This window comes from Physeter macrocephalus, chromosome 18 (genome assembly GCF_002837175.3).
Source record: "Physeter macrocephalus isolate SW-GA chromosome 18, ASM283717v5, whole genome shotgun sequence".
Lineage (NCBI taxonomy): Eukaryota > Metazoa > Chordata > Mammalia > Artiodactyla > Physeteridae > Physeter > Physeter macrocephalus.
In genome coordinates this window covers 26,824,329-26,836,971 of record NC_041231.1, presented here as the reverse complement: position 1 = coordinate 26,836,971, position 12,643 = coordinate 26,824,329, and the positions used below count along the sequence as shown (strand labels likewise).

Sequence of the window (12,643 nt, the reverse complement as noted above, 5' to 3'; positions counted from 1 at the left end):
ACCTCTGTGCTTTGTGACCACGAGAGGGGTGGGATAGGAAGGGTGGGAGGGAGGGAGACGCAAGAGGGAAGAGATATGGGAACATATGTATATGTATAACTGATTCACTTTGTTGTAAAGGAGAAACTAACACACTATGGTAAAACAGTTATACTCCAATAAAGATGTTAAAAAAAAAAAAAATAAATAAACCCAAGCAGTGTGATTCCAGTCCTGGTTTATGCCTATTATTGTGGCATAAGTACTACTGGCACTGAATTAGTACAATAGTCACCTGAATGATTTCCATTCTTAATCCCTCCAACCCTTTCCACACTGTACGAAGAAAGAATACCCTGAAGCATAAAACGGCTCCTGCCACTCCTCTGTCTAAACCCTTCAATGGGGACTTCCCTGGTGGCACAGTGGTTAAGAATCCGCCTGCCAATGCAGGGGACACGGGTTCGAACCCTGGTCTGGGAAGATCCCACATGCCACGGAGCCACTAAGCCCGTGCGCCACAACTACTGAGCCTGTGCTCTAGAGCCACAACTACTGAGCCCACTACTGAGCCACAACTACTGAGTCCACAACTACTACTGAGCCCACGTGCCACAACTACTGAAGCCCGCGCACCTACAGCCTGTGCTCCGCAACAAGAGAAGCCATTGCAATGAGAAGCCCACACACAGCAACGAAGACCTAACACATCCAAAAAATAAAATTTAAATTTTTTTTTAATTAGCCCCTATTAAAACCCTTCAATGGCTCCCCACTGCCCTCAAGAACTAACCTTGACTCCATTACCAGACTCACAAGATCAGCAAAATTTTGCCCCTGCTTATGTCTCCAGCCTCATCTCTCACTGCTCCCCCTAGCAGCCCTCCTGAAATTCCTCAGGGTTCTCAAGTCACAACCCTGGGACTAAGACAGCCTAGAAATGGAAATGGGGTAAGCGCATGGAGAAATGGACAGGGGGAGAAAAAGAGATGCCAGGCTCCCATCCCACCCCCACTCACAGGACCCAAACTCAGACCTATTCCTTAAGCTTTGCCATGCCTCCAATATCAACTCAAACACTACATCAAACCCCTCTAATTTTAAAATGAAAGCAAATGTTAGAGGTACAGGTTAGAAATCTATGCCTTTGTGACTAGTACCCATGTGCTATTCTTTTGGAATCATTTCTAGAGAGGGGCAAAAGCTGGCCACGTAATCAGCACACTGACCAAAGTCTGAACTCAGGAAACTCCACCCTCTATCACCATCCCCCAAAACTCAACCTCCAAAGGAAATGCAATTTCACAATTTCTCCAGCATTCCTGAAACCTTGAAGGCAGTCCTGTACACAGGGCAGACAGTGAAGGGCATGTGCCAGTTGCCCTTGCATACATGTTATGACTACAGTCTAGTGTTTGGGTGTCCCCCCACCTCAAATCTTTGATGCATAAGAGGTCCAGAAGCCACGGCTACTAAGTCAACACCAAGATGTGCAAACATTTCTGGAACAAGCAACATCCAGGATGGTGCAACTGAGTTCCCCACACAACCCTCCCCACTGCCACCTCATGCCTCACCAGACCTTCACCCCACCTGTGGAATAATGAAGATAACTGGGGCCCAGGAGAGAGGCCTTGAACTCTCTGAGCCTCAAGTTCCCTAGATGTAAACTGAGAATAATCACCTCTGTTTCACGTCATTGTCACAGGATTAAGTGAAATAAACCATGTGGAAACACCAAGCCAGCACCTAACCCTGATATGGCAGCAAACACTAAATGCTTATCAAATCTGGGAAAGGAAAACCATTCTGCTTAATAAAGCAAAAAAAAAAAAAAAAAAAAAAAATTCAAGTAAATTTAGCTTCAAATTTACTGCAAGAGAAATAATCTCTCTGAGCCTACTATCTAACCATAATGTCAGACATCATGCATATCATCTTATTTAATCTTTGTAACTATCTGTAAGAATTGTCTCCTTTCAGAGAACAATAAATTGAGGTTCAGTCAAGTTCAATAATTAGTAGAGCAAGAACCTGGCAGACCCAGAATTTGAACTTAGCCCTATTTGAACACAGAACCATACCCTTTTCTTGGCACTGTTTCCCAGACCCTGGAGCCAGAGAAGGAGGGAGTCAGATAAGAGGACAATCATGCAGTGTTGATTAGTCCACCTAAGTCGGCATAAGTGCAAAGACCAAGTTGCCCATTACTCAGGCACAAAGAAAGGGGGAAAGGTCAGCAATCAGCATAACCGGAGAGTTCAGCTCAAACAGGACCCTTTGGCAATGTAACTTAATGTTTTAACAGCATAAGTAACTTATCAGCATGAGGCAAGTGACTCCCGGGCCCTGTGATTTTAAGCAGGTTATTTAGTATGACCCTTCTATGCCTCTGTTCCGTTATTTGTAACATGAAGACAGTACAATCTCCCCTGCAGTAACATTGTAAGGTTTAAGAAAATAATGTGCAGACATCACTTTGCACAGGGTCTGTCACATATGAAATGCACAGTCCTATTATTTTGAAAGTCCTTTCACAACGAGACTTTCTATAGCCCTTTCCTTCCTCATTTGCCTAAATTATCTGCATCAACCCTCATCTCTGTTACTTACCTGCCTCTCATTTCTCTGTGTACGCCACGCATTCATTTAGACCACAAAAGCTTACTGAATACCTGGTCAGGCAGGCTGGGGAAATAGCAGTGCATAAGAAAAATCTTTGCCCTCACAGAGCTAACATTCTTACATTTGTGGGAAAGGAAGGCAGACAGACAATAAAACAAACAAACAAAAAACAGTAATAAACCACCCGGTAAAGTGTTAAAAAGCAGGCAAGGGGCAGAAAATAATCTCTGGGGAGAAAGTGAGTCAGATAAGATAATTAGGGAACGCCCTGTGGGAAGACCACTTTGAATCAGAAAGCTGAATGGTGGGATAGAACAAGGCCTGAGATCAGAAGGAACAGTGTTTCAGACAGGGAAACAGCAAGTGCCCCATGCAAGACCGCGCACAGTGTCACAGAAGACTAAGAACATAGTTCTACTGATCTCACGAAGCTACTGTATAATTATTGGTTTACCTGCCAATTTTGCCACTAGACTATGAGCCCCCTGAGGCTACGGCTGTGTATCTTCCTGCATTCACTCACTCACAGAACTCATTTATTAAAGGTATCTATATGCCCAGCATTCTCTAAAGCACTAGATTTACAGTGAAGAATTAATCAATATAGTCTCTGCCTTCAAGGAGCTTACAACAAATAGCACTGGGCAAAGACTAAGCACTGAGAAAATATTTACTAAGTGAACAATATGTGCTTGATGTTCAGCTATCTAGTTCTATACCATGCCGAATTCTGGGCTTTCTACAGCTCTTCTTTCCTTCATTTGTCAAAAAGATCGCCACTAGCTCTTCACTTCTGTTACTCACCTGCCTCTCCTTCTCGATACCAAACTGTGCCCAATGACTCCTCTAATCTCCCCATCTTCTCTCTCCCCTCTGCCTTTGCCCAGAGTCCACTTCACCTGGCATGCCTTCCCCTGCATCTTCTTTACCAGACTAATTCTAGCGTCATTTTCCCAAATTTCATTAGTATACTGACTTTACCACTTGCTCAAACGTGCAGAAACCTCTCAAGTTCTTCAGACAAAACGTTTTCATCAAGTAACAGAAAATGATGGGTGCACAGCTAGCAAAGGACAATTCCAGATTGAGTGACTAGTAAAAAGAGTTTAAAGACAAATGATCTGAAGTTGCATATGTAATTTCTTTTCCTCCCCGAAATACGAGATATGTCAGTGAGTTTCTGGGCGTTGTGCTTACAGAATTGGGCCAGGATACAAGGGCAGCAAAAGTCTCACTACTATGGGTCTGTGTACTCATCCATGAAAGAAGTGTTTCATTTACAGTAAACAAAACCAACTTGGGACAAGAGCTATCATTTAAAGGTCTTTCCCACACAGAAGTCAGTAGTTTAGCAACTAAATTATTTGAGATGAATTTCCTTTTCTAACAGCAGAAATTGCAAGGGCACTTTATTTTTAAAAAGAAAAGAGTCAGATATTTATTCTTCTAGGCAACAAGGCAGATAAAGTTGAGTCACAACTTCCAATGCAGCCTCCACAGCCATAGTTAGCTGACAGAAACTTGCACATAAGCTTCAGTCCTTCACTTCTAAAAGCCAGGCATCCATCTTTCTCCTCTCACTTCTGGAAAGAACAGAAAATTAAGCTGGAGTCATCTATTCTGAGATACACAACAGCAGGGACAGGGTTTCGGTTTCCTTCAACAATACACATTCCTCCCTGAGTTCCTGGACAGAAGCTCTGGGCTTTGTAGAGAACCACACAACAAGGATTCTACAACTAGGGGCCTGAGGGACAGTGTTTCCCACAATGTCTTTGCTTCATCTACAACAGAACAGCTCTGTGAACTTCACACAGCCATTATGAGAGGGGAAATGCACTAAAAGGCAAAATACCATGATCAGATTATCACTAACCATTTAAACTCAGTGCCCTCAGCCAAGATTTCCCCTAAGACATAACTAATGTAACAGGCTCATCTCTGTGCCCAACATGGCTGTGCCTTGCTGTATGGTGCTATTTATAATAGGGAGTGCACACTGGCAGCCGGACTGGGATTCAGCTATTTTTTACTAGCTGAGTAACTTTGGGCAAAGCACTCTAAGCTTTTAAAAACTCTTTATCAGACCCTACAAGTCCCCACTTGACCCAGCCCCTGCCTACCTCTCAGACCACGACTAGTACTGTCACTTCCACCTCTTTAACTGTCTGGATACGTTGAGTTCAGGTCCCACCTCAGGGCCTTTGCACTTGCTGTCCTCTCTTCCCGAGTGTCACCTGGCTGGCTACATTTCATTACCCAGGTCTCAGTTCAAATGTCAAAAAGTCACCTCCAGGATCTCATAAACATAATGTTGATTATGTGAGCATGCACTCATATAATCCATTGTATAATTCCATTTACATAAAGTACAAAAAGGAACAAAATCAGTGTACAGTGGCGTAATTCAGGGGACTGGCTACTCTTTTCTGGGTGGGAGTAGTGAAGGGAAGGAGCACCAGGGGGCCCCCTGGGTTGCTGCTAAATGATTAATTTCTTGATATGGATCTGATCTCCTGGGCATGTTCAGTTTGTGAAAATTCATCAAGCTGTTCACTTATAATATGTATATTTTTATTACATGTGTTACAATGCAATGTCAAATTGGTTTTCCTGGATCATCTAATCTAGGACCCACCATCTTGGCTAAGCTATTCATTCTCCAGCCCATGACCCTGTTTTATTTTCTTCACAGCATTTGTCACTGGCTGAAATCATTTTCATTACTGTTTATGTATGTACAGTCTAGCCCTTCCCCACCCCCATTAAAATATAGTATCATGTGGCCAAGATCTCTGCCTGCCTTGTTTACTATCCCCAAATTTCAGTACCTGTAAGAGTCTTGTTTTAGGTTTAAGCTGAATAGAGAAATATATGTAAAATAAGAAATGGCAAAAGGGTGGCCCTTTAAGGATATAACATCAATCGAAAGTCAAAACAGAGAAGCCAACAGCAGAAGAAATAAAAAATGTCAATGACATTTAGCGTCAGCAATATGTGTCAAATGTTAAATTTAACAATGAGGAGGGGGTAGATAAAGTGTCATTCTTTGGCACCTCTGTGAGAGTGGTTAAAGTTACTTCTCACAGCAGAAACTGGGTCATTTATCTCTGTACACACAACAGTTTTGCACAAGGCCTGGTACAAAGAAGGTCTGAGCCAAGAGGAGTAGCAAGAGATTTCTGAGATGCTTGGTGAGGATTCTTAAGTTTCCAAGAAAAAGAGGGTCCTATTCAACTGTAATGTCTAACGTGGGCAAGGGAGTAGGTAGCACAACATACATGCAGAGGTAGGTGGAGCAGATACAAAGAAGCATTCAAGAATATGAAAAGGGTTCCTTACAAATCACAAACAATACTCACCTACTTTTATTGCCAATTCTAAGATGTTTATAAAGAAAAAATTAAAATGTGTCAGTAGTGTTGGTGACTTGGATGTTACATAGTAACTTTATGCTATGCAGAGTAACTTACCTGCTGATATAACTTATTTTCATGAGGAAATTTACACCACAGCCTGGTATAATGGAAACTGAAAAGTAAACCTTTAATCTGTAATCAGCTCTGCCACAAACTCTCTTTATAACCTTGAACAAGTCCTTGAACTTCTTTAGTACTCAATTTTTCTACCTGTGAAACAAGCTACTTGGATCTGATGCTTGCTAATGCCCATTTCCAGTTCTTGAACACTGCGTACTATTCCTGACTTAAAAAAAAAAACTCATTTCCTAAGCTTATGTTCACAGGACAATACGCCATCCACAAGTATGTAAATCAAAGTTACTAGGTGCAGTGAGGTAGGAGATCCTTTTACCCAGTCTTCTTGCCAAACCAAGGGTATCACCCACCCAGATTCTCTACAGTGTTGTGTTCAGACTCCCATTTCTTGGTAAGGCAAGAAGTCCTATCATACTTCAGCTAAACAGTTGGATTTCTCGGCACAATTATTTCCTTTGCTTGAGTTTTCACTGCCTTAGGCCCCATGTTTCCCATCAATTCAAGTCTACTCTCATAGTTAGCACCACAGTTCTTGTTTCTTCTAACACTTAAATAATGAATAGAACTTGATCACCTGGAGGTATTCTCCTTACTCTATTACAATTAGTGATTTTAATTAGACAAAACCACCATTCCTTTTGCTATCCCACCATACTTTCAAGTGCCTATTAAAGATATTACAGTAATAAGTTATTAGCACCTTTTAAATTTACATTAACAAAAACAGACAAATGAGAAGTCAAGAAATGAAAGAAGGAAATAAAAACCCTTTCAGAAGTCATAATTAACCAAAGCTTAGAGTAACTCAAAAAATCATTAGTAGCTATCTTTCAATTTTTTAAAAAAATATACTATGCATATCCTAGTTAAAACTGCAGGAGTGAGCATTTGTCTCTCATCAATTAAAGATGGGAACACTGACAGGGACGATGCTCTGCTGTGGATGAGCCCCACATCATCCTTTCTTGAAAAGAGGAGCGATATTACTAACGGAGAATAAGAAGTGAAGTGGTTGAGTCATTTGTCCATGAGTCATCACCAACTCATAACTCCCCAAAGACCTTTTGACTACTATGACTCTTGCCACCTGCAGAAGGTATTGATCAAATCTACAGGAAGCCAAGTTCTAATAGCTATTCAGCATCCACCACTGGCCCTCCTAGGTTTTTATTCTCTTGAAACAAGGAGAAAGAGGACGGGGCCAATGCTCCGATGTGTTTTAGTGATGGGACTGATTGTTCACTGAATTGAGGGAGAGCGTTTCCCATCTTTCTCTTTGAGCTCCTCATTTCACCAACTCAAGCACCACTACCCTCCCCCGCAAGTCTGCAAAAGCAGGCAGCCTGCAGATAGCTCACTCCAGGAGGTGAGTTACTAAACCAGCAAGGCTGGGTTAGGTTTGTAGGCACCTTCATCATGTGGCCTAACAAATAGGCTCAAGAGAGAGAGACGGTTCAAATGCAGAATTGGCAAAGCAGGTAAATGAGGACAAAAAAATGTTGCCTGACATTTTAGTAAACAAGAATGTTGCTTGCCATCAAGTCAGCAGTCACTGCAGCCACCCAAGACAGTGCACCCTCAGGGGAATTCAGGATGCAGAAAAACAGGATACAGGCCCTAGAGACTTAAGATGCATATCAAAGGAATAACTTCAATAAGCCCAGACTCTTACACCTTTCCAAATTGAGCAAAGCATTAAAATCACTACCTTGACATATCTGATTTTTGTGATTAGCCCTAATCTTTTGATGTTCCACTACAAGTTTTTTTTTTTGTTTTTCTTCAGGCAAAACTCCCATATATCCTGGCTCCTCCCTTACCTCTTTGAACAGTTCCTCAGAGCTATCCAGAAACTTCCCCAGGCCACAGCCCTCAATAATGCCTCCAATAAAATGTACTTCCCACCTTTCAGGCTGTGCATTTTTTTTCTGTCGACATAATAACACCTCAGGACTCCAAAACCCAGTCCCAGGGACTTTTCCTTAACTTGCCTGCAGCGCCTGGTACAGGGCCAGGCGCCCTCCGCAGCGCTAGGGAAACCCACGTCAGCGACAACTGACAGCTGGGTGGCTCTCACTCCGGGGTGGCCCAGACTATCATTCCCCGCTCCGCCTGGGACCCGCGACACCTGAAGCGGGCGGGGTGCTGGGGTCTCACGTGCGCCCCGGGCGCAGCACCGCGCGCCCCCTCCACAGGTGCGGCGCCCTAGCGGCCGCGCACCAGGGCCAGGAGGAGGTGGACAGACAGGGACAGGAGGGCACCACTGGCTGCTCCAGGCTCCCACCAAGAGGCCCGCTCACCTGGGACCTGGCCGCCAGGAGCGGGGACCGGAGCGCCAGTTTTCTCAGTAGTTTCCAGGCCTGCGCCGCCACATGGGCCGCCATCTTAACCAGGAAACCTCCGCGGAGAGCCGGGCGGGGCGCGACGAGGGCGGGAGTGGGAGGGGAGGGGGCGGGGCCCGGCCCTGCCGCCCCTCCCGCACCGCCCCCTCCGCCCGGGCCCGCCTGCTGCCCCCGGGACGTGGCAGCGCCCCTGAGGCGGGGCACCTGCTCTAGCCCTGCGTCCCCCACCGCGACTCCCACCTCGGCCCCAAGTTCACTTTCAGCCTTCAGAGGCCCCGTGGCCTCCTCACCGTGCTACCCCGCTCACGATGTGAGCAAAAACACATCCCGAGCCCTACGGTCGTGGGGCTTAAACTACGCTGGGGCGACAGGCCAGTGCACGTTGGCCGGTGCCGTGAGTGCTCTGAGGACCGGCCCACGGAGCTGACGCCAAGTAAGGGACGCCTCTGGTCTGGTCCTTGGGCCCTAGAGGCTCGCCTAGGGAAGCGATATTTGAGCTGAGCCTTGAGGGAGTACGGGAGAAGCAAGTGGGTCTGATGAGGTTGGTGGATCCCCTCTACAGCTGAGTAAGAATTTTTTAAGGTCAGAGATCTGATAAGGATTAAAAATGGTTCAAACCCATGCTCTCTTCTCCGCACCCTATTAAGTACCATTTTAGAGTTCTTTTTTTTTTTTTTTTTTTTTTTATGCGGTTCGCGGGCCTCTCACTGTTGTGGCCTCTCCCGTTGCGGAGCACAGGCTCCGGACGCGCAGGCTCAGCGGCCATGGCTCACGGGCCCAGCCGCTCTGCGGCATGTGGGATCTTCCCGAACCGGGGCACGAACCCGCGTCCCCTACATCGGCAGGCGAATTCTCAACCACTGCGCCACCAGGGAAGCCAGGAAAGCCCTAGAATTCTTTTAAACCTTACTCTGTTCTTGAGCCTATGATCGTGAGAAAATGTACAATGTAACAGAACTAGGAAACTGTTTCTGCTTTACTTCCCTTTTTACTTTTTCTGCTTATAATTTTTTTTAAATTTTTATTTTGACAAAACAAATCTACAGAAAAGTTGCAAGAACATTACCCCCACGCTCCCAAGTATCCTTTACCCAGATTTACCGCTTATTTATATTTTGCCTCATTCCCCATTTTTCATAGATATAGATACATAGCTTTATAGCCCATTCTTAATCACAAGTTTACTGGCTAGATTTAGCATCCATTGTTGATTATTTCTTGAGTCAGTTATTACTGTAATGGTTGCAAAATCATGATTGTCTAATTCCATTCCTTTCTACATTTTTTAGTTTACATTCTACTCTGAGAAGAGCTTTACCGTCTCCCACGTTTCTTTATTTATCCTTGTATTCACTTGTATCAATATGGACTCATGCATCCCTTTTTATTCAGTGCCAAGCCTATGCTCATTCCTTTTACATGTACTCAGCTGCCTCTGAATATGGGTCATTTAATCCTCACAGGACCCCTGTAAGGGGTGATGATGTTATTCCCATTTTACCAGAGGGGGAACTGTACTACAGAAACACTATGTAACTTGCCCAGGGTCACAGCCTGGGACCAGACCCCAAAGCTGAAATCTGACCACACCCTTCTATTGACATGAGGGGATCTGAGTTCCCACCTCATCTATCATTACTTGTACTGGGTCTGCCTTCTAGCCAGGATGAGCAGACTCATTAATGTTTACAGACTGAATGTTTAAGCTTGGTGAGAGCTTTGAACATGTTGTCAGAAGGAAGCAGACCTCCTGTAGAATTAATCAAAGGTGGTTTATTCACACAGTACTATGGCAAGGGAGTTGGCTACTATCACTTTCCTTCCAGCAGAGACCTGAAAGGGTTTGAAAAGAAGAGTGCATTTAGTAAAGAGAAAGGAGAGCCTCCTTAGACAGTCTGATGAGTGTTCTGTTAGGATGGGATTTTTTTCTATTAGGGCAGGATTTTTAGCAGTGGAGTAGGCAGAGTCTTTCTGATTACCATTCATGTACATGTGGCAATCTTTGATTGGTTCATTATCTGCTAGTGAATTTCTGGGCTGTGTAGCATAATGCGAGTTGTCCTGTTTCAATTGGAAGACTGCCTAGTCCTCAGCTTTGGGGCCCAAGTCCTGCATCAGCAATTCCTCAGCGTCTTCATCCACATTCTCTAATTCTGCCGTCTCTGCAGCCAAGGGGTTCGGGGGTATGAGGCAGAAGGACCTTCCTATGGCATCTCCAGTGCTTAGCACCGGGCCAGGGTTAGAGAAGGTGTGAAATAAACACGCGTAGGATGACTCACACTTATTGAGTTCCTCCTAAGACTTCTGGCTATTTTCTACCCTTTTTTCCCCAATAGGAAGCTCTTTGAGGTCAAGGATCCACCAGAGAGTTCTGCACTGTGCTTTGCTGAGGTAAGCACTGGGTTTTCAGTGAAACCGGATTGGATTCAAATCTCACCTCTGCCTTCTGTGAATCTGTGACCTGAGGAACTACCTAGGTCACACAGTGACAGTAAGTATTCAGTGAGATGTTGTATGTAAAGACCTTGCACATAGCAGGGTCTTAGTAAATGTTGTGTTTCTTCCTCTGATATATTCTTAATAAATATTTGATATCTAATGTGAAACACCAGAGCCAACCTGAGATATGGGGTCATAAGGCCCCTGACACTTTGTAACTATCTTGATAGCACTGGAGAACCGTAGAGACGTGTATGTGCCAGATGAAAGTATTCAAAGAGTGTAAAGTGGTTGTCTCCAGGAAGAGGGTGGAGGATAGGGGCCAGGGAACCTTTACATTTTTAGAGCTTTGCAAATACTGATTCCTGGGCTCCACTCTAGACCTACTGAATCAGAATCACTTAGGATGGAGTCCAACATCTGCATTTTAAATAATCTTCTCAAGGAGTTATTTAGTTTGAGAACTAAAAAAAATTAAAAATAAAAAATAAAGCAGACAAACCAAACCATAGCAGTAAACTCTCAAGAAGTTTCCCAGTGAATCAAGAGACAAGTTACTCTGCCTTCTTCCATTGGGTTCCTAACTGTAGAATGAAAATCCTATGATTCGTAGATGGAGGTGATGACTAAATGCTGCTCTCAGAGAGTCTTGACACATGGGTACAAGCCCTATCTTCTACCAGGGGTCTAGGTCAGCCCCGACATGTAGAAGCATTGGCTAAGGGTGACTAAACAGTGATTCTATGCTTTTTCTTTATCAGTATTGCAATTGTGAACTGCTCGAGTAGTAACTGTGGCCATAGGCAATACCACTACCAAAAGCATTCTGTACTGTCTGGGATCAGATTGAAGCACAGAGGTAGATATCAGACAAACTGAGTTCAGGTCTTGACTCTGTGATTTAATAACTCTGAGCTTGGGCCAGTTATTTCACAGCCTCAATCCTTTATCTGTGAAAGGGGGATTATAATAGTATGTATTTTGCCACTGTGTTACTGAGTCCAAGCTCATACTACTTGCTGCACAACAGGCTAATAAATCGAGAGACAAGTTGCTGGAGCAAGGAATAGTGACTTTATTTGGAAAGCCAGCAAACTGAGAAGATGGTGGACTCATGCCCCAAAGAACCCATCTTGCCTGAGTTAGAGTTCAGGCTTTTTTTTATACTGAAAGGGGAGGGAGTAAAGTCAAACATTTCCTGGTTCTGGTCTGGCTCCAGAGTGTATGTGTTCATTTCTTCCTCCCTGCAGTCATTCACGGGTGGGTCTGGTCAGCATGTTTCCTGAGAGCTAAACAAAGGTATTTTAGCTTAATGCTCATTACCTGAGAGGCAGGGTTCCCAGAGATGGGCCATTATGTATAATTTAAGCTTATAGGCAACATCCGTTTAGTGATTAACTGGTAATAGAATACAAAGGGTTCTTCCCCATTACAAGTGCATTGTCAAGCACTGGAGATCCCAGTGGCTGTTAGCCACTAGGCTTTCTTTGCTTGACTAAGAAATCCTTTTTCATGTTTGTTTCTGTACCATTTACATCAGTGAGCCTGTTTCCCCATTAGTAAAATGAAGGCCATGTATGACAGCCTCTTATTTGAACTAGGAGTTAACAATATAGCACTTCTCATAAACTTTGCATACACTGGAAATATTAAGTTCCAAAACACCTTGATCAAACTTTGGATTTAGAGCAAACTGCCTACACTATTTCTTATTGAGTTAATTGTTCCAGGAAAGAAAATAAAAACATCAGTAGACCCACA

At 44.0% G+C, this 12,643-nt stretch overlaps 1 protein-coding gene and 1 long non-coding RNA gene across 15 annotated transcripts in view; one reads left to right on the top strand and one right to left on the bottom strand.

Moving 5' to 3' along the window:
- Positions 1-8,555, bottom strand: part of SUCLG2 (succinate-CoA ligase GDP-forming subunit beta) — a 363,845-nt gene extending 355,290 nt beyond the window's left edge. For 13 of the 14 annotated variants that reach the window (XM_055079886.1, XM_055079884.1, XM_055079887.1 and 10 more), the window contains exon 1: positions 8,402-8,522. In XM_055079886.1, the coding sequence (XP_054935861.1) occupies positions 8,402-8,485 (84 nt within the window). In that variant the 5' untranslated portion in view covers positions 8,486-8,522. Of the gene's footprint in view, positions 1-8,401 lie in introns of all 14 variants that reach the window. The other variant, XM_024123817.1, reaches the window with a different exon arrangement.
- Positions 8,556-8,811: 256 nt separating this feature from the next.
- The window catches only part of LOC114484297 (uncharacterized), a 275,416-nt gene continuing 271,584 nt past the window's right edge, over positions 8,812-12,643 (top strand). The window contains exons 1-2 of the long non-coding RNA XR_008615776.1: positions 8,812-8,876; positions 10,780-10,834. This is a non-coding gene — a long non-coding RNA (uncharacterized lncRNA). The remainder of the gene's footprint in view (positions 8,877-10,779; positions 10,835-12,643) is intronic.